Genomic DNA, 24618 nt, shown 5'->3' with positions numbered 1-24618 from the left:
GTGATACGGATGGTATTTTGCCTTGACTCTACTACTAATGGACGGAACTTGTAGTTGTAAACGGAGTGTTTAATTTATTATTTAAATTTTCTTGTAATTATTAAAGGTATCAGCCAACGTTAGCGGTAGAGGCAGCCCCAATATATCAGGAAGGGAGACACCTTCATCTCAAGTGACAGACGGAGATGCAGCCAGTGAAGCGGTGCGGAGGTACGTATAGCTATCCTGCTCCTGCACAATAATTTAATATATCTCTTCTGATCATAAATTTTCGGCCACTGGAACTTAACCACTGTTAATTTACTAACGCTTGTGGTGTAATTATAGAGTTTCTTGGTTTTATTTAATTATTTTTTTGGATTGTTTATGTAAGTACGCTTTGCCGAAGAACGCCTACTTTAAAGAAAAAAAAACATGTAGACACGGGCACATTTTTAATTTGAAAATTACATTACATGCGAAATAATGTAATGAAATATCTTTACAGAATGCAATATTTACTATTTTTTAATTTCAGGGCCCCACCAAATGCTCCAGTGAATCAAACCTCCAGTGCTAACCAAGCTAAACTGCTCAAGCAAACCCGAAATGAGATTGAAGACAAATTCTGCAAATTCGAAATTAAGGTAATTTTTGTCTCAGAGGTATATTGATAAAAGAAACATGTGTATGGTATGGCTAAAAAAAGTTTTTTCCTTATTTTGTTTTTTCAGAAGGACATTTTTTTCTAAAAGATTCTTCAAAAACAAGTATACGATGTACGAGCTCGTACATAAACTTACTTTTTACAACGTTCATATTAGAATTATTAAACGTTCCCTAGATTTTATAATTCGTTTTCAAACGATTTTTTAAAACACAATTATACGAAAAAGAAAAGCTATCAACAATAGTAAATTACATTATGAAACAACAAACAAAAATACACACAATTAAGCTTTTAGCATTATTCTCTCTAACTAAACAGATATTTCAAACGTGATGCGCCAGCGCCGAAAATGTTAGTATGATTTAAGGAGTTCTTAAAATTTCCAAAAAAAGTGTATTTTGACTACTTTAGTGAGGTTTTGCAGTGTTCGTGATAAATATTTTTCTTAATTAATTTAGAATATTAAAAAAAATACATTTCAGAAACTCTTGGAAGGAGATGAAACTATCAGTATTATGTCAGACACGTGGAGCACGGATGTGTTGGCGTCCGATTCTGAAACAATTGGGGACACTTGTGACCAAACAGTCAATTCTAATGCTCAAGGTATGCGCGAAAGGAAAATTTTTACCCACAGATATATTCTGATCTCATTCCTTTTCTCACTTGTATTTATTTATTTATTTTATCACATTAAAAGAAAAACAAATAACATAAATTATTAGAAATGCAACGGGCTTATCGATAACAAACGATCTCTTCCAGGCAATCATAGTAAGGAAAAAACAAAAAGAGATCTATTCTTAGGCTTTAAAAATGGTATGTTAACCTTAAACAAAGTTGAAAAAAGTTATTACTCAATTTGATTACATATTTTCATTTTGCATGCAATGTTTTTAAGGTTGTCTTTATTTTTTAATAAGATAAAGAATATTTTAATTTTTACTATGTTATGTAATATCTATTAGAAGTTACACTTCAGTCATTATTTTAGTCTTCTAATGCTATAAATTCGTTAGAGAGGTATCATAAACTCTTTCTTTGAGATAATCCCATAAAAAACTCAGCTGGGGTTATGTCGTATGTATTATAATTTTTCCCAGAAACAATGCTTTTAGTGTGTCCATTGAGGGTGTAAAATATATTTATATACAGGGTGTCCCAAAAGTCGACGTCAAGTCGAAATTTTCTCATAGGTAATGCCACACCAGTTATCAGAAAAATTAAAAAAAAAATTAAGTCATGTATTTTTGAAGGTATGGAAATTTTCCTTTTATTCCAGAAAATGTACACCATGTGACAGTTTTTTCATTCCTGTTGTTACAAATATTTACTATTTGACAATCCTAAACTCCACTTATAAGAGAAAACTCTTAAAACATAAAAATATATATTACTATAAACTTTTTTTTAAAGTTTAATATATTTAATGTCAAGGCACTGCGGCAAATAACACGAACGCACCCGACGTGTCCGAAACAGCGAGCGAGTCCGCTTGGAGTATGGACGTACTCGCTTCTGACAGTGACAGAAATACTGAGGTAAATTGTCTTTATTTAAATAAGAGACAGAGTTTATACGATCGACCTTGGACCGGTGGTTAGGGGGTTTGATTTTACCGGGTTAAAAAAAACTACTCATCAACTCATTTTAGTGGTAATTGCAGATAAAGCAGACTAGGAAAAACTATTGAAACTCTTACCTATATCAGAAAATTTAAAGATATAGTCCAGACTATTTGATTACAATAAATGCTTGTAGGTGGACACGGATGACTGTGTATCAGTTGCTGCTCGCTCTGACACCTCCTGGCCAAGACGACCTTCGGGACAAGATGACATCATACTAAGAGCCCATCAGGTACCTTCCATACTTGTCAACATTTTTGTGTGTTATGCATACTTTTAACCGACTTAATAATTTGTATTTATGTTCGCCCATATATATCTCAAAAACTTAACTCATATCGAGATTATCCTTTTTAAATTTAAGAGTTATATTCCAACGGAAGGACCAAGTCATGTGTCATCAAAATCGGTTTACTAGTTTTTAATACAACTCCACTAGTTTCTAAACAGGTAAATAACATGTTCTGTTATATTACAGATTTGAAGTTGATTTTTTTTTATCTTGTCACAGAATGGCAATGCGAAGAGACCAGACATGAACAGTCCAAGACACACACCGAAAGCGAATCACCCGTACAGGTAATATATTCTATTAAATTCCCATCCATATTCGTTAAAAAATATTATTAATTATGACAAGTTCGTGACGATACAATACTTGTACATTGCCACATTCTTTTCTTGGCCGGTAAGAGAGTCGCTGTCGTGGATATTAATAAAATATCCCTTATAATGGTAAATAAAAATTAACCATTATAAGGGGAATAATTTGAAGTCATGCCACAATTGATTGAAATGACTAGAAAATACAGTTCTAGGCTTAATTAAATGTGAATCAAACGTAGGTTTTGTTATCTGTACCATTAATATAATATCTTTTAAGATACGTAGCAATTAGAACCAGTAATTTAACCATCAAAATTAGTTTGATAATTAAAACTTTGCCATTGTAATTAATAATACAAGCAATAAATATAAATACATTTTAGTTGGATTTTCATTAGATGTTGGTAGATAGTAAAAAAAATATATTGTACGCACCAAAATTGCGATGAGAATACCAATTTCAGCCGCCGGCCAAGAAAAGTATGTGGCTCTGTAAGTAACTTGCCTTTAAGTATTTTTGTAAAATGAGTTTGCGGGTAAGCCATAATTGGTAACTAGCCTAGCCAAGCATTGGTATCCATCATCACATTATGAATAACTGGAGGCTGTATGTAAGAAGATGTGGAAAATTATTATTATTATTTGTTTACTATATATACACAAATCTTCAAGAATCAAGACTTCTTTATTGTTAATTTTTACTATTATTTTGTTTGCGTCTGAGGCGCAAACTAACTGTTGTGGTCTCTGGCAGAATCACCAGCGCTGTGAACACGTCTGCTCCACAACACAATGCTAAACCAGGTCCAGGTGCAACCACAAAACAAACATTACACACTTAAAATGATTATTTTGTGTTTCTGTGTGTGTTTTGTAATAAATGTTATGTCTATGTCTATGAAAATATTAGTTAAGTAGGTCCTTGCGTCGGTGCGGATCTATCAGAACTCTCTGGAGTGTAAAAGTTTACTATGAAAAGTCCAATTCTTAATAGGCCGGCAACGCATGCGAGCCCTCTGACATTTACAGTGTCCATGGGTGGCGGTATAAATTAACATCAGATGAGCCTTCTACCCGTTTCTTTAAAAAAAGTTAATTGTAATAGCAGACATTTAATATGTGAGAGACGCAGAACATTCCGTCCTTAGATTAGTTTTAAACATTTTTAGATCTGGTGTATATTTAAGTGCTACGGCGGCATTGTCTCGTGGTGGTGAACTGGACTTAGCCTCGCAGCCTCCACACGCACATTATTCTATTGAAAACCGGAAGAGTATACTCGTTAACGGATATCCGGTAAGTTCTAATACTCTGTGCAGAACAATATAACTTGGTCTGTAAAAAAGTTTATTTATCACAGACTACGCAAAGTGAATCCGGATAACATTTATTGGGGGTATTCATAGTCAGGCCAGTATGTCAAAAATGATATACTTTTGATATACGGCAGTCATATTTCGCGCACTCCCGAAACGTAGGATAAACAGCTTATCACATTCAAGTCACTTTTATAATAATTAGTTGTTGAATTATATGGCTTAAGAAAGAACCACTTTATATTTTTACGCAAGTTTTTTCTCGGTGAAGTAATATACCTTGTATTTACGAAATACGTGACTTAAGCCTGACGTTCGATGATATGTGTTAAAAATAAATTAATGGTGCTTCAACCTTTTTAGGTCTGGATTTCCGATTTCTGTATCTGTTTCATGATCATTTGTTAATCTAATAGGCAAGTAGGTGATTAGTCTCCAGTGCCTGATACACGCCGTCGACTTTTTGGGTCTAAGGCAAGCCGGTTTCCTTACGATGTTTTCCTTCACTGTTCGAGTGTTGAAGTGCGCATATAGATAGAAAGTCCATTGGTGCACAGCTGGGGATCGAACCTATGACCTCAGGTAAGAGAGTCGCACGCTGAAGGCACTAGGCCTACACTACTCATATTATGATATGTGTTAGGCACAGAATTATTATACAAAATACATAGTAATTCTGGTCTTGAACTAGGATTTTTCTTGGCTTTAGATATTTGTATCGTGATTAATATTTACAAATAATTCTAAGGCATCACGATGTTTTCTATTACCGTTCGAGCAAGTTAATTGCGCAACGCATAAAAGAGTTGAGGATTCTCCTGAACCAAACAGCGCTTAGTAGATTCTGGCCTTTTCCAATACTGTCCAAGCCAAACTTTTTAATGCATATAATTATACATAGGTGATGACTTGTTATGCGACATCAGCGCCAGAGAGCCCGAGTACTGCGGCCGCGCAGCTTTCCAGTGACGTCTTTGATTATCCTACACAAAACAAGTAACGTTTTTGCTATACTAAATTTTAGATCTATATAATTTTTGTAACCCCTTATTCATTAAAACTAAATTAATCTATAAAAACCCTTATATTGAACTGGTTCTTTGGATATTAAGAAAAAAGCTATAGGAATTAATGTGTGTGTTATGTGTAAATTACATAAAATAGTTAATAGGAAAATATCCTTTCTCCAGAATGTTGTATGTATTTCTAATTTTATTATAGAATGTAGATAGGCACAACTCTTAATTATTTAATAAGGTAGGTAGTCTGTAGGTTAGTTTCAATATACTGTATGGATTGCTTATTGAATATTATGAAATTGACTTTTATTAAACATAATACAGACTATGGAATCGTGTGTGATGAATTCCTGTCCATCCACTATTAACTTAAACAAAAAATATTATTATAGATATGTCGCAGTTAACTAGCTTAATAAGCCATTCAATTAACAGCCTAGCCCATTAACTAAACATCGCTCTTTAACTTGCGGCCTGAAATATATTCATTTGTAGCGTTCGTAAGAACATTTACTAAACTGGCTGGCTAATGACATTCGTATGATAGTGTGATCATGTGGCAGAAATAAAAGAGATATAAGAGAACTACACTCTTCGATTGTACTTGTTGTTTACTGCTTGTTTGCTACTTTGGAAAATACCATCAAAGTTGTGGATTGCCGATTCCATATTGACAGTTTGAAGAGTTTGTTTCGAGTTTGGAAGTGGAACTAAATTTAAATGAACAGTGAACAGGCTAGGCAAGTAATTAAACGTCATCGATTCAAGTCATCTGCCTAGCTGTTTGATCAACTGGCTGAATACCTTTAAGGACGCTAGTTAAACGCTGTTTAGTTAAGAGGCTAGGCTGTTGATTGAACGGCTAATCAAGCTAGTTGGCTGCGACAGACATATTAACAAGCCCGCATCTTAGAGCACTTTAAAAATAAATTATTTCTTAAACTATAAATATAACTACGCTAATAAAGTCACGTCATCTTTTAGCAACAACACAGGTTCAGAAAACACAGTGGATGAAGCTCAGGGTGAAGGTCACACCAGTACTGGTTCAGACGCTACCAGTCAGTGGGTCACCGACAGCTTTCCTAGGTTGGATGGGTTTTTGGGGAAGTATCAGATGCCATCAACATCTAAGGCATATGAGGACAACGATCTTATGGATAGGTAATGTCATTTTTTATTAATTTCTGTTTCAAAAAATAAATCCCAATTACGTTTTAATTAAAGCATCCGTCACTTTCCATCGCAGCGAGACCGCAATTTGAAAGAAAGAGACGAAAGAATACAATGCAATTAAGCTTATTTTTTGTATGACTACGTTACATTTTTATTTAATTTTACTGCTCCCTTTTGACTTGCTTGACTTAATGTTCTATAGCCCCTAGATGGGGCAGACGCCCCATAGTGACTCTCCATCGCCTTCGCTCTGGAGTCTCGTATTTAACTTCGCTCCAGTTCTTTCCGGCTCTCTTAGCCTCATCTACAAGTGTACGACTCCCTGCTTAGGGATATAATTGTAATCTCTTCGGAGTGTATGTCCGCTTAAACTGCTGGTTAATAAAGGTTTCTTGGCAGCGCTCCCAAAAATGCTCGTTACCTATGGCCCGACAAGATCTCCCTCAATTATCTCCTTTTTACATTATAAAAAGTATTTATTCATAAATCCTGTTGTGTCAGACAAAAAAAAACAAGATTATTCGGAATGAACATTCTTTCTCAGATGTTTCAATTCATACTTCGTTTATGAATATGGTCCTCTTCTTTGATTATATAACACACATAAAAACTTATATTTACGTTATACTTTCAGGTCTCTAAACTCCAGCGAAAGTTCATTCAACGCCCTCTCAGTATCCCAGTACGGGGGTCGAATCGACTCCGGCATTGACACAGAGAGACAAGACACAGAACCTAGGTCCAATATGTCGGACCTGGTGACCCGTATGGGGTCAATCTCTATGGGCCCAAGTCGGGTCGTGAAGACGGAAATAAGGACCAGTATTGTCAGCATTAGCTCGTCCAGGTACGTTGTCAGAGCTCACACAACTACATTATATGAACTATTTTAGTTTGTATCTCTTTCTATCCAATTGTTTTTGTGGTTTTGGGATAGAGTGAGAGATCGTTGCGGTTAAACTTTGTGATTGGGAATAAATAAGTTATAGAATACACTAGTCATCACAAGTTCATCATTTTATTTGAATTTACATTTGAAGCGTCCATAGATTTAAAATAATTGTATTTGAAAACGTTGTCGCGGTGTATACGTTGCTCCTAAGGCCGTGTTTATTGTTGTAACTTTGGAACTGGAAACAGACTAACAATTCGTTAATTAGTTACTTGAAAAGTTTTATGTTCTAACAGAACAAACAATTTGGTCAATATTTATTCGATTTTGTATATACATATACCGAAATTCTTCCTGTATCACAATAATGTAGGGTCGAAAGAAGACGTGAAGCGAGCAACATGTCGCTAAGTACATTGTCAGTGAACAGCGAGACATCCGCCTCCGGTGCCAGTTCGAGCCAGGACGTCAACTCGGAGAACGTGACCGAGAGGAGAGTCAGTCCTCCACCGATCAAACTCTCCACGGGAGCGATACCCAAGAGCATCAGCTTCGATGCCACCGCCGAGAAATCGCAGAGGTAGGAGGTCTTGGCATCACATTTAACTTTTTAAAGTTTGTCGTAACCCAAAATATGTATATTTTATAACGTTAACCATTTGTATCGAACAGTTGTTTATAGAGTTAGAGTTATATCGGCCATATCGGCCTTCACGATATGTTCGCCTTAGGAGCAATGTTAATTTCGTGTCGGAATAAATCTTTTCACAGGCAGACCACAGACTCGCACGCGTCATACATTCCCATGTCAAAAAAACAGATTTTTGGACATATTCATCACTCATACTATATATACAGTCAAAACCGTTTATGGAAACATCGTTTAAAACAACATAATTACATATTGAACCAAATCAAAGGTCCCGGCTGAATTCTATGTATTAGGTACTTAATAACAACGTCATCGGCTGTTACGAGTATCGATTTTTATAACCAAATACGACATATATGTACTCAACATATATGTCGTTATAACAGATTTTGACTGTACTTTTGGTGACTATTTATATATTTTTTGTAATATTTAATATTGATTATTTCCTTTCAACATTAATTTCTACAGGCGACGCATAGTTGGCGAGGAAATCGTCGGTAATTTGGACGAGTTAAAGAACAATGTGAAGCGTTCAGGCGGCAATCTCCTTCATAAGATCAAGATGTTCCGGCAGAAGGGACGCTCACATCACAGTGGTAATAATTGTTTTTTACGCATTGATTAATAAATTATCAGTATATGCTTTAAGTCCATTATTTAATTATAATAAAATAGCTTTAACGAATGCGAAATTTGCCAATATTAAGTAAGTATGTACTAAATAACATATTGTGTCCCATAGATGTCACAATTTGCAATAAATTTTTCTTTACTTTTTATAATTTATGAATCGATGTTTTTTTTTCTTCATTCGTTCTGTTTGCCTATAAGTGCTTGTCACATTAAATCTTGTATTTTATTTTTCTTGTACCAATGTATCAGTGTGCCGAGCGTTAGACAGCTATTTTTATATATATAAATTTCTCAATAGCCCCAACTCTTGTGGTGCGGACCTTTATTTTATATACATATTTATTGGCGGCGGATGATATCACTTAACATCAGTTGAGCCTACTGCCCGTTTGCCTCCTTTTGCATTAAAAAAAACCACATATGCTATTGGGTATAGTCTGTTATTTTTGTCTAACGACAAAAGACATCAGACGTCAGAAGAATTTTGTTGTATTTTTTTACTTATGATATTCATATCTTTCGATATTGAGGCATCTTGGTGATAAAAGAAGTATTTTTCCAATAATTTAGCTGCTACTGGAGCTTCTTCAATGCTCGTCGGAAGCAACGGCTCACCCGTCTCATCTTCTCCATCTCTTTGTTCTAGACACTCAGTATTTCTCACTGAATCCAAAATATCTTTGTGAGTGAATAGTGTATCAGTAAAACTTTTTGATCAATACACCCTCATTTTCCTTCGCTAGCCTTGTTAACAGTTTGAAAGTTGGTGATTTAGACGCTTTAGGGAGTTCGTCGTTAAACATTGTATATAAATGTCACCGGAATATAACAAAATCTGGAAATGTATAAACTTTTGTAGGATTCTTAATGAGAGATAAATTGTATTATTTTCGCCAATTCATCAATTTGCCATTCAAAAGATTCTAAACGGTTCGTCTTCCAGTTACGATCTGAAGCTTCTTAATATTTCGAGTAAACGCTCGGTAGCTGCCTTAATATCGGTTTGTTGCTCCAGATCGCTCCTGGAGTGGCCAAATACAGGACATTTATTTTATACACGAATCTTTTTTTTTTTTTTTTTTTTATAAAATAGGGGGCAAACGGGCAGGAGGCTCACCTGATGTTAAGTGATACCGCCGCCCATGGACACTCTCAATGCCAGAGGGCTCGCGAGTGCGTTGCCGGCCTTTTAAGAATTTGTACGCTCTTTTCTTGAAGGACCCTAAGTCGAATTGGTTCGGAAATACTTCAGTGGGCAGCTGGTTCCACATAGCGGTGGTGCGCGGCAAAAATTGCCTTGAGAAACGCTCAGTCGTGGAACGTCGGACGTCGAGGTGATACGGGTGGAATTTTGTATTTTGCCTCGACGTCCGATGCTGAAACTCAGCTGCAGGTATTAATCCGAACAACTCCTCTGAACACTCTCCATGGTAAATGCGGTAGAAGATGCAGAGTGACCCCACATCTCTACGCAACGCCAAAGGATCGAGCCGCTCGGAGAGGGATTGGTCATCGACGATTCGAACCGCTCTTCGTTGGATACGGTCAAGTGGAAGGAGCTGGTACTGGGGAGCCCCCGCCCAGAGGTGAGAACAGTATTCCATGTGGGGCCGTATTTGCGCTTTATAGAGTTGCAGGCGGTGGCCCGGAGTGAAGTACCGTCTCGCCTTGCTGAGCACACCAAGCTTTTTGGAGGCTAATTTAGCCTTTCCCTCCAAATGACCGCGAAACTGAACGTCGTTCGATATGTCAACGCCAAGTATTCCGATGCTGGCTGTGGCTTCAAGAAGAGTGTTTTCGAAAAGAGGAGTAGCGACAAAGGGTATTTTTTTCGCGGAAAACGCGCAAACTTGTGTCTTCTTGGGGTTAAATTGGACTAGGTTTAGTCTACCCCAGTCCGAGACTCCACGTAAAAGAGTTTCGACTTCAGACACAAGTTTGTTCCGGTACTCATCGACAACTGCCCGAGAAATACCTGCCCGGCCAGTGTAAAGAGTATCCCCAGTGCTGTCGTCCGCATAGCAATGAATGTTGCTAAGTTGCAACATGTCATTGATATGCAGAAGAAACAGGGTCGGGGACAGAACACAGCCTTGTGGGACCCCAGCATTCACGGGTTTAAGGTCGGAACATGCTCCGTCGACGACGACCTTGATGCTCCGATCGGCTAGAAAGCTGGAGATCCAGTCGCATAATTTCTCAGGAAGCCCGTAGGCTGGTAGCTTCGAGAGCAGTGCTTTGTGCCACACCCGATCGAAGGCTTTCGCTATGTCCAAACTAACCGCTAGTGCCTCCCCCTTGGACTCAATTGCCTCTGCCCATCTATGAGTAAGGTATACTAGAAGGTCGCCAGCTGAACGACCACGACGAAAGCCGTACTGATAATCGCTAATCAGCTGGTGGCCCTCTAGATAACTCAAGAGCTGGCCATTAATAATGGATTCCATTATTTTGGAGAACAAGGAGGTTATTGCGATTGGGCGATAGTTGGATGGATCAGTGCGATCGCCTTTTTTAGGGATCGGATGTATCGAAGCGGTCTTCCAGCACTTCGGGACAGTGCCGAGCGAGTACAGGTACCGGAAAAGGCGCGTCAGGACCGGAGCCAACTCAGGAGCACATGTACGCAGCACAATTGGAGGGATACCATCCGGCCCGCTCGACTTATGAATGTCCAAGGAAGATAGTGCTCTCCGAACAGCACGTTGCTGGAATGTGATTTCCGGCATTGAGTTATCACACCGCGAAATCGCCGGTGGTGATCTCCCCCGGTCATCCAAAGTCGAGTTGGACGCAAAGAGACAGCCCAAGAGGTCGGCCTTCTCCTTCGCAGTGTGGGCGAGCGAGTCATCCTCTCTGTGCAGCGGTGGTATCGATGGCTGACAAAAATTCCCTTGTACAGCTTTGGCGAGAGACCAGAAGGCTCGAGTCCCAGAAGGGAGTTGGGCCAATCTCTCGCCAAATCTGGCGATGTGCTCTGACTTTGCCTTAGCGATTTCCCGTTTGAAGGACCTGGAGGCTGAGTTATATGCTTTTTTATGTTCGCTGGTATTGGCATCACGAGATATCGCCGCCTCCGCCCATGCATTAAAGCATTCTCGCTTTCGACGCGATGCCGCCTTGCAAGAACGCTTAAACCAGGGCTGTGACCTGCTACCGATCGGCACCGCAGAGAATGGAATAAAAAGTTCCATGCCCTGCAGAACCACTTCGGCGACAGAGGCAGCGACGGAATCTGGAGCTTCCGACGAAAAGCACATAGGCCCCCAAGGGTAGGACGCAAAGAAAGACCGCATCCCATCCCAATCTGCTGACCGATAGTGCCAAATACGACGACAACCCGAAAAACGGGGCCGAGGAGGGCGCGTAGTAGGCACAGTACTCCGGACCACACAATGATCCGATGAACCCAATGGCGGGTCAACAGAGACTTGATAGGTCTCCGGATGTGAGGTCAGCAGAAGGTCCAACAAAGAGGGTTTATGACCATCCACATCTGGTATTCGCGTAATCGCAGGGACCATTTGTGACAGGTCGTAAGCTAAAGCAAAGTCGTGAAAGGATCTTCCCGCGTGATCGGTGGTTTCCGAACCGAGCCAATCGGCATGGTGAGCGTTAAAATCGCCAAGTATCACGATTTCAGCGGTAGGAACCCCTTCGAGCAGGGAATCTGTAGCCATTTGGATGTGCTCAATGAGTCGCTCAGTTTCGGTATTTCCGCTATGGGACCTATACAGGCATGCGTAGAATCGCGGATGGACATCGCAGTCTACGCGCAGCCAGAGGCTAGATAGGTCCCTTCCTTCAAGCGACCCGAGGCGACGAGAACAGATATCCTCTCTGACGTACACGCAAACTCCCGCCCGCGGCACAAATGAATGTTCCAATTTGTACCCCGGGTAGGAGAGGTAGGAAGTATCAGCCGGGAAGGATATCTGAGTCTCAGTAAGGAAGAATAAGGCCGGCTTCGCAGTTTCGAGGTGAAAGTGAACCGCGTTAAGATTAGAGTTGAGCCCCCTAACATTGGTAAAGTCCACTGAGAGCGTGGAAGGGGATGCCTTCGGTAAATTCTTCCGTTTGCCCCGAGATCGAAACTTATAGTTTTTTGAGCAGTTTTTGCCCACCCCAGAATACGAAGGGCAGCCTGTGCATCCACCACCGAATACTGATTGTTCCGATGATGGACGCTCAGAGGGGGATTCTCCACAGCGGAAACGTGTGGTACCCCCCTGGGGTAATCTCTGTTTAAACTGCATCTTCATATTCTGGGGGAGGGGGGAATTGATGGGCTCCGGGAGTCTCACTCACCGCACGAAACGCGAGTACAATAAGATGAACCTATTGCATCACTTCACGCCGGTTTTCTGTGAGACAGTGGTACTGCCCCGGTCGTGCCTGCCCGATTGGCTGAAGCCCGAAAGCAACAGCATGGCACTCCCACTACATCTGATTTCAAGCTAAATCTGTGCCGACATTCAGCAATGATGTGAGAAAGTCGTATCATTACGTGTTCCATATGCGTCCCCAATATTTCTGAGCCGCCTTCGCCTTCTTTACTAAGGCGTCCGCTTCCTCATTTCCTGGTATACCAATGTGGGCCTTAATGTATTTCTATATTAACTTTATCTTCTAAACTTTCCAGTTCCCGCAGAAGTCAAAGTTTCAGAGGAAGATATTCGCGATGAGCATAGTACTGAAACGGGCGAGAGTTCTGAGGAAATTCTAGCAAAATATAGGCGACACCCAGATATGAAACGACATTCCACACGGAGACCCTCGGATCTACCTGATGCTGAACTGGATAGGTGAGAAATCTTTTCAGAATGTTTTGCTTTAAATGTAACCCAAGAGGGTACACAAATACATTTATTTCGTATAGTGTGATATATTTTCTTTATCTGAGCATGTGGAGAATGGGTTGGTGTACTGTTCCACCAACAGAAAGTGAGGATACTCGACCTGGTTAACCACCCAAAGGCCCCAACGGCCATGGCCGAGAATTTGTATATGTCGGAAAAATATCGCTCCATCGATAATGACATCGTAATTACATTAACGTAATGGGCGTAATATGGGTAAAGTACGAGCATTAAAGTCACGAATAATATTTCATATATAACGAGCGGTGGGTCCAAAGCGCCGATCTCACTTTTAATCATTAAAAATCACGGTCTAACCTCTCATCACCAATGGTCCTCTGTATACTCAATACGTACTCTACTGCGTTCCCTGAACGCTTTGTCAAAAGTCAATATGGTACCTCGTCCCCAGGCGAGGTATCTGCTCTGATCTGATTGCTCGTAACAATATTCGTAATGCGTTGCGATTCCAAACTATGAACTAGTGAAAGACAAATCAAATCGAATCAAAATAAATACTTGAAGGAATCTTAAGGATAGGAATCTTAACCTAAGCAACAATAAAATTTAACAATAGTCGACGCATTATAAACTGAGGCTTCGATTCATAAATCATATTTATCTATCTGCCTCATATCGATAAAGGGATAGGTATGATCGATATGCATAATATGAATAATATTTCGCCATGTGAAAGTAAAAGTTTTTCGTTTGTAAGATAAATGTCAGTATTAAATGTCTTCGAAACCACATTAGAAAAAACTCCATTGTGCGTATTGTGTTACGAAGCGTAGGTAATGAAATGAGTGTCATAACAAAAAATGTTATATTTATCTAAAAACTACAACTTTTACTCGTCGACCAATCAATGAAGGTCACCATGACGCATCGACCCCGGGTGCGCTAGTAGCTAAGTATCAATAACAGGTTTGTGTGTGCATTGCGTGCACATTCCTACGTCAGTGACATTTATAGCCCGACGACTCAGATTAAAATGCGTCGACTATATCTATATTCCGAGCATTCCCTGACATATATATCCTTAGCGGCGGAAATAACTGGGTTAACGCGTTTTGCGGCCTTTGCAGTGTTACTACAACCATTCACTTCTTCGATGTTTCGATTTAGAGCCGCTACTTAACTAATTTTCCACATACCGCTGTCATACTTCATAGGATTACCATGTGCTCGCTCAAAGAACAAAAATTTATTCATTCACAAACGACGAACACTAGACTTGTCGAATCTACTACTATATTTGATAAATTTACTATCCAGATGTGAAGGTGTAGTGGATTTAAACGAGCCAGAGGTATTCAACAGTATGAAGAGGAGACTTCGCATGGTTTTGGCCAACACCGACTACCACTGTGTCGAATATGTACCCAATGTAAGTATATAGTATACTATACTAGTAGACACAATACATTTGAGCAGATTTCTGCAGCTCCGATGTCCCTATTAAAAAATAACATTGAATACCTTTACAGATTCTGGGAAAAAGAATAATAATGACATTATATAGGATCTTAAAGCTAATTTCTAAATCTCATAGCAATGTAAAAGACATGATGAAAGAGACAAAATATTAAATATTATTTTTGTATGAAGAATAAAGTGTAAATTAATATATTATCTAGCGTTGTACAAGCACATCTCTATCCGACTGGGTGCGAGCGGGCAATTGCGCAGAGGCAGCGGCGACTGCTCGCGCCTTAGCCTCAGCCGGGCCACGAGCAGCCCGCTTAGCAGCTGCCCTGCGAGCAGACCTGGCTGCTAGGAGGCCATATGCCGCATATCTTGCTTCTTGCCGGGCAGCGTTGGCGCATGCCCATCATGATCTTAGAGCGTGAGTATATTATAAAATTATAAATTAAGAGTCTTAAATATTTTGTCGATGATATAGTATTTTATTTAAGATTGATTTATTTTGCTTATAAGTCAGAATAACTTTTACAATTTTCCAAATACTTATGTTATTAAACGGTTTTTTTTATGTATATTTTCAGACAAATTAAACTAGTACGCTGGGAATGCGCTGAGTGTGTAAGATGCGCAAGCGCTGCGCGAGTGTTGGAACAACTAGAACGTGGTGCAGTTTTACGTCGCCTCGCCAAACATCATGCGCACTCTTCACATCACTCAATCAATGGTCAGTTTGTCAAATAAAATAAGTTTTGAGCAAATGATCCTTCGATCCGAAGTTTTATAAAAAAATGCTGAAATGTGTTAATGATAAATAATATAAATTTCGTTAGGCGGAGAACTAATGGATGAGAAAGCGACTCGTCTTACAGCCAGTATTAAAGCAATCACCGCTGAAGTAAAGGCTGATCCATCCTGGGAAGGTACTATTTTTTATTTCTTTAACAGCTTTCCTAGATTTATAAATTTCTTATTTCCATATTGAGATGTTTTTCATTTCCTACTAATAAATAAAAACTCACCGTTATCCAGATTGAGGATTTGATGAACGAGCTAAGTGTGATATCCATAGTCGCTCCCGTCACACAAGAAATTTTCTTATAGTTTTTATAATTTATCAATGATTTTTTTTCTCTTCGGGTATGATCTGTGTGCCTATAAGTGCTTGTATTTTATTTTTCTTATGTACCAATGTATGCATGTGCCGATGTTGGCAAGCTTTTGTTAATAAATCGTGATTAAAATATCCAAAAATCTAATTTTAAATTTTTATAAAATTTTAGATGTCCATACATGTTTTTTTACTATGTCTAAAGAGTTATTTCATTTGTAATTCATATGCAAGATAACGATTACGGTTGTTTTGTGTAGGGGCAACCCCAACAGTCCTAGAGAGCGCGGAGATTACTGTGGAAAGAGCTGTATTTGCACGACTCTACTTGCAAGTGCTCTTTCCTAATGGCGACGGAGACATCGCTCGAGATCAGTAAGAAGACCTTTAAATATTTCGTTTTAATGTTACAAAGTCAGAAAAAATTGAGTTCGTTGTTTTAATTTTCTGCTAGATTTAGTATTGTAACTACCTAATATTTAATGCAAAATCTATTTAGGTATAACTTTTTAATCACGCGGCATGCTTTTGTTGCCCATTTTTCATGTTAATAAATTTGGATTTATTATAGAAGGTTAAAAGCTGAATTCATCTTTATTATTTATATTATATTATCTACAGAGAGAGAAAAATATATCCTAATTGAAAGACTTCGAGCACGTTTTCGAACTCAAGTGTTTATTATCCCTAAATAAATATTATGTTTTGGATTATTGTTTAATATACACGCATCAGTAATGTTTGTTTAGTTTAGTGATATTTCTTTCCTTCTTTTAATTTAATCAATATATCGCCAGGGTGCTGAGCGAACACATGCGTCGATTGTCCGCGTGCACGAACGCAGTGCGAGCGGGCGTTGCCCCGAGGCACTTGTGGGCGGCGCCGTTCCCTCACGCCCAACTCTTGCTCAGGCATTTACCCGTCTATAGGACTCCGAGAGACAAGGCTAGTTACTTTATATTGTTCATATAGATATTCTATCATATTAAACTAATTTCTACATTAAATTTATAAATTTTTAAAATGACACCGTGGTCCAATTTCGTACATTTTTTGACACTGTTATTAAATGTTTGAATTGGCGGTTATTGGATCGTCGTTTATAGAGAGTATAACATAGGTTGATGTCAAGCGTTAATTTAACTCGAAATAGTAATTTCCTGGACAGACGTCCCATCCGTTAGGCCGCATCTCAACTTATGAAAATACTCGACTTTCAGGTGTCGTGTATAATGCGGGTGGTCTCTTCTCTAATGTCGGTTCTTTCTCTGACTGACGGTTCGCCTCCGGCCGCTGACGATCTGACACCCGTTTTGGTATTTGTTATACTAAAGGTAAAGTATATTTATTTATCATATTTCTTAAATTATTTGTCTTTCAATTATTTCGAATATGGTCTACTTTTCTAAGACTTGCCTCCACCTTACTCTTCCTAAAATTCGTTCGTTTGATATTTAACAATTTAATTGCTCATAGTAAGTAAATTTTCAAAAAATAATGAAATTTAAATTCAAATTCCAAATAATTTTAATAAATTTTCGCCCCTCAATCAAATTGGCACCTCCCCCTCCCCAAAGTGGGGCGTGCGCTACATGTTGGGAAAAACTGGTCTATATAAGTATGTCTTTACACAAATAACTAAGGACTTAAAGGGGACATTACCCTCATATTTTTACTAAGCAAAGTACTACCTTCTGTGTGTTCATAAGTTGTTTTTCTCGTTTAATAAAACGACGCTGAACTATTAGAGCGTTACTTCTTTTATTAATTTAATTAAAGTATGAATTAAATATTTTATTACGTCAATATTGTTACTGCTCCAGCAAATTTCATTTCGCCTTAATGTGATTTTTTTTTACTTCACCGAAGAGACTGTTCACGCTCACGATGAGAGAAAAAGAAAATTGGTTTCATATGTATCTCCCTGCATTTTTTTTCCTTCATATTATCAGAGTTCAAGGAATAAAAAAGATATTCCATTTGGTCCAAAATTTTATACAAATTCCATTTCTAGGTGAATCCGCCGTCCTTGTTATCGACGATCGAGCTAGTGAACGCGTTAGGAGGCAGCGTGTTGTCCGGCGAAGCCTTGTACTGGTGGACTCAGTTTTGCTCAGCCGTCGCGTACATCAAAACTATGGACTATGTGTCTGCCTCTTCGTATACGTAGCCACGACCGGCGCCGCTCACTGTAAGTACTATTACAATTATTTGAAAATGTACAATATATCGATATATAAATGGAGTATTGACTTTTTTGTGTTATGAAGTCATTGGTTGTTATCTGCATTCGCCACTAAGTGTTGGGGTATTAGAGTACCATGTGCTTATTTAGCACGTTTAGGTCTAGAGTTGGCAGATGGAGCAATACTATGTTAGAAGTTAGGTATTATTTATTAGATATTAGATAGTCTTCACTGCGATGTATAAGATATGACAAGGAATTAGTTTTTTACTTATTTCAAGTTCGGAACACTTAGGTGATTCGTAAAAACCATTTTTTTTTCTTGAGAACGGCTGGACCGATTTAAATGAAATTTATTTTTTTAGATTTCTTTTCACTCCTAATAGTAGACGAAAGAAATATCGTAAAGATTAAGTTAAAAACGTCTAAATAAATTGTAAACTAAATATAGAACACAATTTTGCTTCTATGTTTTTCAACTTAATAGACAAGAATAACCTTATAGACATTGGCTTCATAGACAATTTTACGTTGATATTTGACGTCTCAAAAGTATCACTAGGCTATAAGCGCTATATGGAAATGACAAGCTTACGCTCTGTCACGTGACGTTATCATACAATAGCCCCTGGTCAGCCTGGTACCACTATATTTTGCAAACATTAAGAGGAAACATGTCTCACAATTTTCTATCTCGTTGGTTAAAATTGAGTAATTTGTGTCGTTAATTTTTAATCTTCCTTTCAGAGGTCAGCGCGCCCAAAATTCAACGATGGTGTCTCCGAACATGAGCGCCGCAATACAATATAAATTAGATTTTAGCAAAATTTATCAATTCAGGCAGACTTAATATATTTGCTATTTTTACAGCTTACAACCTCGTCCTGATTACACGAAATTACAATAGGTTTTAATTATCTATGACACAGACAAGCGCCATATTGCTTTATTTAAAGCAAGACTTCAAATTCGATAAAATTGTATTTACATGTGTGTATCTTATACATATATTTTTAATAAGTCCGGATCGTTGGTTTTGTGTATATGTAAATATTTTAATGTGTTTAAATTAAGTGAATAATTTTTATCCAGTTTCCAGTGGTAGTAAACAAATTGTATTAACTAAAACATTCAATTATCGCTTTCTGTCTTAGCTCAATAGTAAATAGTTTAAGTAGAATAATGTAAGCCACGCTTTGCCAAACATAATAGACCCCGAAATTATTTTTAATAACTATTTTCAACTAACTTTAATAAGATTTTATTTATATCTTCACTTATTCGGATTTGTAGTTTAAGAGTAAAGTTTTGAAACGCATAAATATAAGAATCTACGTACTGACGTATTAACTGTGATGTGTGAAATAGGTGATGTATTTTTGGAACTTCGATTTCGGCTTTTGCGTGTTTTGTTCAAATTCAATCTCGCTATAAAACTATTAAGTAGTCTCGATTTAATCATTTAATTAGTGTTTAATTCGATAAAACGTACGATATGTATACTATGATACGTATAGTATTATTACACTACAATTGTAATCTCAATGTCATATAATACAACGAAAAGGGTTCTAATATTTAAAAATAATGTACAGAATCTAGAGCTCACTCACTAGTTTTAAGCACTCTTTATTTGCAATTAATATTCCATTCCATTTTTATATCAGACTTCAATATTGTCCGTATATGGTGTAGGGAATAGCGGTGATGAGAATTGGCGTGTGAATTTACGTGATTTTCAGATACATTCTATATACTTTTGTTGAATCTTGGTTTAGACATTATATAAAGACGTGCCTTTTATTTAAATTATTTTAATAATAAGTGTAATGTATGTATTTTGTAAGTGTGGATATTGTATTATTTTGTGAGGCAATTTATGTGAAGGTACAAATGTAAGTAATTACTTCTTACCTATATATTTTTATTTGTTTATATTTCGTAAGGTTAACAATTTTACCATACTCGATTCGCTATGCTATATAACCATTATTCAAAGTAAAGTATCTGAATTATAATATAAATGACTGTCATCAATTTAATATTAACTCTTCTTGCCTAGAACGAAATTTAAAAATGTATAGATCTATTTTAATAGCTAACAGTGTTACTTGTAATCAAAGATTATACTTTTAGAAATATAATCATTAACTAATTCTTATTGCTTTTATTTTAGTTATAATAACTTCCTACAAATTTAATGTCTGATCACATAACTTTGTTGGGATCTTTGCCGCCTCTAGTAAATCTGGCAGTGACTAATTTTATGGATTAGTATCCTGGGAATGAAAATTTGAGACAGAAGATATGGTGTGGGTATTCTAGAAATGAAAGAAAAAGTGGTCGTACACAGTTTTATTGCATACTTGATTTTAACAATTTAAAAAATTTACACTTAAGAGCAACGCTGCACTGAAACAAAAGAGAAAACAAGGTCAGACATCTATGATTGATTGGGCTATTCTGAGATATGTTAATAAAAATCAGAAAAGTTTAGCATCATGGCACTCAGTAGTAGCAAATAAAGGTAACATCATTTCATTTAAAAATCTATTGATAAAGCTGCTCTTATCACCCAATAACAAATAGGAATTATATTAAATTATACAATGAGAGTACATACTAAATAATCAGAAGATTTAATTACAAAACTTATTTTAAAATATAACATTATTTAAAATCAAATAGGAATAAAATTTGTTGTTGGTTTACCTTATCACAATGTATGACCTATGACCTGGGCCTTTCCTTTTTCTCCTTGTACAGAGCTAGCAACGACACATTTGCAACTTTAACCACCTGAAAGTCAACAAAAATTTAAAATTCATGAACAAATATCAATATTACAAAGAACTATGTCAAACTAGGTCAGTGCGATGCACCATGGTAATCTAAATCAAATACTCATTGACAAATTGTCACCATCAAAACCCAGAAAATTAAAATTTGTATTTTAATATCAAAATGACATGTTCTCAAATTTTAGGTTTCAAGTTACAGGTACAATTGAACCAAATTATATAGCTTCTAACAAAAAAAGAGATGGTACATAACTTAGTATATACTAATGTTGCTATTACTATTTCAAACAAATTTCTTAATATAATATACAAAAAATAATAAACAACATAAGTTGTAAAAACAATTATAGCTAAACCAAGGTTTCACAAATTTACCTTAAACCGAACTCCGGGAATGTCACCAACAGCATGACCCTTACGACCAAATCCTGCTACTAATACTTCGTCGTTCTCTTCAATGTGGTTAAGGCAACCATCGCGAGGTACGAAGGCTGTTACTTTCTTGCCATTTTTGATCAGTTGAACTCTGACACATTTGCGAATAGCAGAATTAGGTTGTTTGGCTTCAACACCTCTGTAATAAATTAATAACATTCATTTCATGATATTACTTTTATATATTATGTTTTAAGAAATTATGATGTTAACTTAAATTGTGTCATCTTTATAGAACTCAACTGGAACTGAACTTACTGGTTACTGGACTTTAAATAGAAACGAAAATACAGTTAGAAAAACAGAAAGTAGTAGTAGTAGAGAACACAAACAAAACAGTTATCAATGAACTTTTTCAAACTGTAAACAGCACGCTCCAGAGGTCATTGACCCACGTGTGATCCTCGACGACGCGCAGGACGCTACCACTCGCAGTATTATCCTGTGATTGTAGATAAAACACATTCACAGAAATAATACTGCGCGCAGGAACGCTATGAACAGTTGATATCTTCTTTACAATTCTTCATAATACCTAACTTACATTATGGAAATACATTTTACACTACTTACACCTTCTCCAAAACGATGCCCTTAGCGTGTGAGGCTCCACCAAATGGATTGGCCTTCCATCTTGTACCCATGTGGGCTTTTTTGAACTCCTTGTCCGCCCATCGCTGCTCACGACGGTGGTTCACGTGCTTACGAGCCGTACGTATACCGCGGGGTTTACCTGTAAATTGAAGTCACCGGTTCTAACCAATGTTTTGGAACAACACAAAAATCAACACTCAACACTTCGATGACCACTTCATGCTCAGAGAATACATTCTTGTACCTCAAAATCAATGGCAATTTTACAAGATTCAAAGGGATTTCATTATGCACCACGAGAAAAACATGTCTACGCCATGGCCGACACCTAGGCATGCAGATTTTTTTAACATAACATTTTATACAGCTAATTGAGGTAGTAATTTCCACTTCTGAGTCGCTAAACTTATTTACACACTTTTTAACACAAGGTAAAGGAATTCATTATTAAAAGTACAATAATTTGGCGCAAAACTACCGCTTACCCATTTGGATAGCGTGATACCAATCGGCTACGGATAGGAAAAGAAATAAAAATTGCCAACCATAAGGATCTATGGGACATGGCAGCCAACTGAAGAAAAAAAAATGTGTTGCCAGGTTAGTATTGATATTATACATACATTTAAATAAAAATTCATGAATAAATGGAATATTTTAATTATAAAATTATGTAAAATTGAGTATTATTTTTATACGGATACAATACATAATATTTATATATATATATATATATTCGTTTTAATGTACCTACTAATTTTTTGAGTAATTATTAAAAATTCTTATGAAGATGAAGCATGTCTGTATAATTTTATAAAACGATAAAATAGTTTCTAACTTTATGAGGTTCTTTATTTATTTACACTTCATTACCATAATATACAAAATTATACATATAAAAAAGCAAAAAAAATCAGGTTACATAAGTTATTAGGTAACGGGCCACCTTATTGCTAACAAGCGATTTCTTCCAGGCAACCCTAATATGGAATAATAAAATAAAAGAAACACCTACAGAGGGTAAAGTACAAGTAATTAATTAACAAAAAAACATGTAACTAAAATTAAATAAAGAAAAAATATCATTCATAATATGTAAAAACAAGAATGTAAAAGTTAATTGAGTAACAATTATTTATATATGTAAGTAGTAGCTAATTACTAATTATCAAAAAGATTTTTAAATAAATTTAAAGATAGAACTCGTCTTATATCAATTGGTACGGAATTCCATAGCAGGATGCTTTGCCCAGTAAAGGAGGATTGAAAGAAATTAGTTTTATGGGTAGGTGTTTCAAGAATTAGATTGTCAAAGGAATGCAAGTCAAAACTACCGCCAGAGAGGATCATAAAATTTTGCTTTAAGTAAATAGGAGTTTTAGAATTAAAAAGAACATTAAATGTTTCTTTTTAATTTCAATAAAAAAATATAAATTTTTCAAGTCATAAAGCATTGCTGAGCATTCCAAATAATCTCTATATTTTGTTACCCCCTTCATTAAAACACACTACTGAGCTATGAAAATTATATCTATATACAAATAATATCTAATTTGATTAAAGAAAATATAATAAAATAGCTTTTTTGTAACGTTTAAATTAAATTTAAATTATATAATCCTGTGAAAGTGAAGTGAGAACTTTTTCTCAAGCTGGCCAGTGGCTACGTCCATTAAAATCTAGTTCCGTGTTCATTTTTTTCTGTGTATTATAGTAAAGTTGCTTCGTTGACGACTAAGGCGATTAATGCAACATTGTTTAAAAATCGTGCAATTTCGCCAAACCTGCATCACTGTAAGCAATAGTAGTAACAGTGCTTATTTTTCATACAATTTCAAGACTTTAAATAAATATTATTTTGCCAAGAAAGTGGCAGTAATCTAAATAAAAGTAGTACTTTTTTGCCTATGGCTCTTACTTTATATTTCGAATTTAAACCAAATAACACAAGAATGTAATGTCAAATGATTTTGGCTGTCTATTAAGTGACATTGACACACGTTACAGCTTGGCAGCTTTCAATTAACAATTTAGTATTTAAAACATTGTTGATGTTTTTCAAGAAAAGTCCTTATTGTTATTTAATAAAAAAGCCTTCTATTATTTTACTTAATACCACGATGACCCTTAACCTAGGAAGAAAAGATGGAGGGCCAGGATATGTTGGTATTCAGTTTTGCCAAGAATGTAATAACATGCTTTACCCGCGCGAAGATAAAAATAATAAAGTATTGCTATATGCCTGTAGAAATTGTGACTACAAACAATTAGCCGATTCTAATTGTGTATATGTTAACAAAATTATGCACGAAGTTGACGAATTAACGCATATAAATCCTGATGTCGTGAGTGATCCTACACTGCCCAGAACAAAAGATCACATGTGCCCAAAATGTAATCATCGTGAAGCTGTATTCTTCCAAGGGCAGACAAGAAGAGCAGAAGAAGAAATGAGACTTTATTATGTATGTACAAGTTGCAAGCACAGATGGACTGAGTGAATATGTTTTTTATGTATTGTATTAGTTATTAACCAAAATAAAGATATTAAATATTAATAAAGATATTTCTTTTTCTCCCTGTTTATATTTTTAACAACATACCCAACAAGATTATGATACTATTAGGAAACCT

At 36.6% G+C, this 24618-nt stretch overlaps 3 protein-coding genes across 6 annotated transcripts in view; 2 read left to right on the top strand and 1 right to left on the bottom strand.

Moving 5' to 3' along the window:
• Positions 1–20231, top strand: part of LOC123707136 (receptor-mediated endocytosis protein 6 homolog) — a 33342-nt gene extending 13111 nt beyond the window's left edge. For 2 of the 4 annotated variants that reach the window (XM_045656958.1, XM_045656950.1), the window contains 22 exons: positions 107–210; positions 518–626; positions 1132–1255; positions 2087–2190; positions 2411–2509; positions 2789–2856; positions 4053–4179; positions 5101–5195; positions 6203–6382; positions 7029–7241; positions 7660–7866; positions 8410–8537; positions 13217–13379; positions 14712–14823; positions 15074–15282; positions 15443–15585; positions 15692–15781; positions 16230–16344; positions 16767–16914; positions 17190–17303; positions 17984–18160; positions 18902–20231. In XM_045656958.1, the coding sequence (XP_045512914.1) occupies positions 107–210; positions 518–626; positions 1132–1255; positions 2087–2190; positions 2411–2509; positions 2789–2856; positions 4053–4179; positions 5101–5195; positions 6203–6382; positions 7029–7241; positions 7660–7866; positions 8410–8537; positions 13217–13379; positions 14712–14823; positions 15074–15282; positions 15443–15585; positions 15692–15781; positions 16230–16344; positions 16767–16914; positions 17190–17303; positions 17984–18139 (2808 nt within the window). In that variant the 3' untranslated portion in view covers positions 18140–18160; positions 18902–20231. The remainder of the gene's footprint in view (positions 1–106; positions 211–517; positions 627–1131; positions 1256–2086; positions 2191–2410; positions 2510–2788; positions 2857–4052; positions 4180–5100; positions 5196–6202; positions 6383–7028; positions 7242–7659; positions 7867–8409; positions 8538–13216; positions 13380–14711; positions 14824–15073; positions 15283–15442; positions 15586–15691; positions 15782–16229; positions 16345–16766; positions 16915–17189; positions 17304–17983; positions 18161–18901) is intronic. The other 2 variants (XM_045656967.1, XM_045656977.1) reach the window with 2 other exon arrangements.
• Positions 20232–20494: 263 nt separating this feature from the next.
• LOC123714424 (40S ribosomal protein S23) lies at positions 20495–22558 on the bottom strand. Its single transcript, XM_045668668.1, has 5 exons — positions 22470–22558; positions 21964–22123; positions 21331–21529; positions 20867–20953; positions 20495–20566 (listed from the first exon to the last, which is right to left on the bottom strand). The coding sequence occupies exons 1-4, from the start codon at positions 22471–22473 to the stop codon at positions 20885–20887; spliced, it is 432 nt and encodes a 143-aa protein (XP_045524624.1). The 5' UTR covers positions 22474–22558; the 3' UTR covers positions 20495–20566; positions 20867–20884.
• Positions 22559–23982: 1424 nt separating this feature from the next.
• On the top strand, positions 23983–24536 carry LOC123710310 (DNA-directed RNA polymerase II subunit RPB9). Its single transcript, XM_045662126.1, has one exon. The coding sequence runs from the start codon at positions 24036–24038 to the stop codon at positions 24483–24485; it is 450 nt and encodes a 149-aa protein (XP_045518082.1). The 5' UTR covers positions 23983–24035; the 3' UTR covers positions 24486–24536.
• Positions 24537–24618: the final 82 nt, after the last annotated feature.

Source organism: Pieris brassicae, chromosome 1 (assembly GCF_905147105.1).
Source record: "Pieris brassicae chromosome 1, ilPieBrab1.1, whole genome shotgun sequence".
NCBI lineage: Eukaryota > Metazoa > Arthropoda > Insecta > Lepidoptera > Pieridae > Pieris > Pieris brassicae.
This window is presented reverse-complemented; position numbering and strand designations above follow the sequence as displayed.

What these genes read in the sequence shown, in the direction of transcription:
- LOC123714424 (XM_045668668.1), bottom strand. An exon ending in GGCATCGTTTTGGAGAAGGT is followed by an intron (nt 21,530 to 21,963) that starts GTAAGTAGTGTA and finishes AATTTATTACAG; the next exon opens with AGGTGTTGAAGCCAAACAAC. An exon ending in TTCCCGGAGTTCGGTTTAAG is followed by an intron (nt 20,954 to 21,330) that starts GTAAATTTGTGA and finishes GTTGACTTTCAG; the next exon opens with GTGGTTAAAGTTGCAAATGT.
- LOC123710310 (XM_045662126.1), top strand. Translation starts at nt 24,036, where the DNA reads ATGTTTTTCAAGAAAAGTCCTTATTGTTATTTAATAAAAAAGCCTTCT.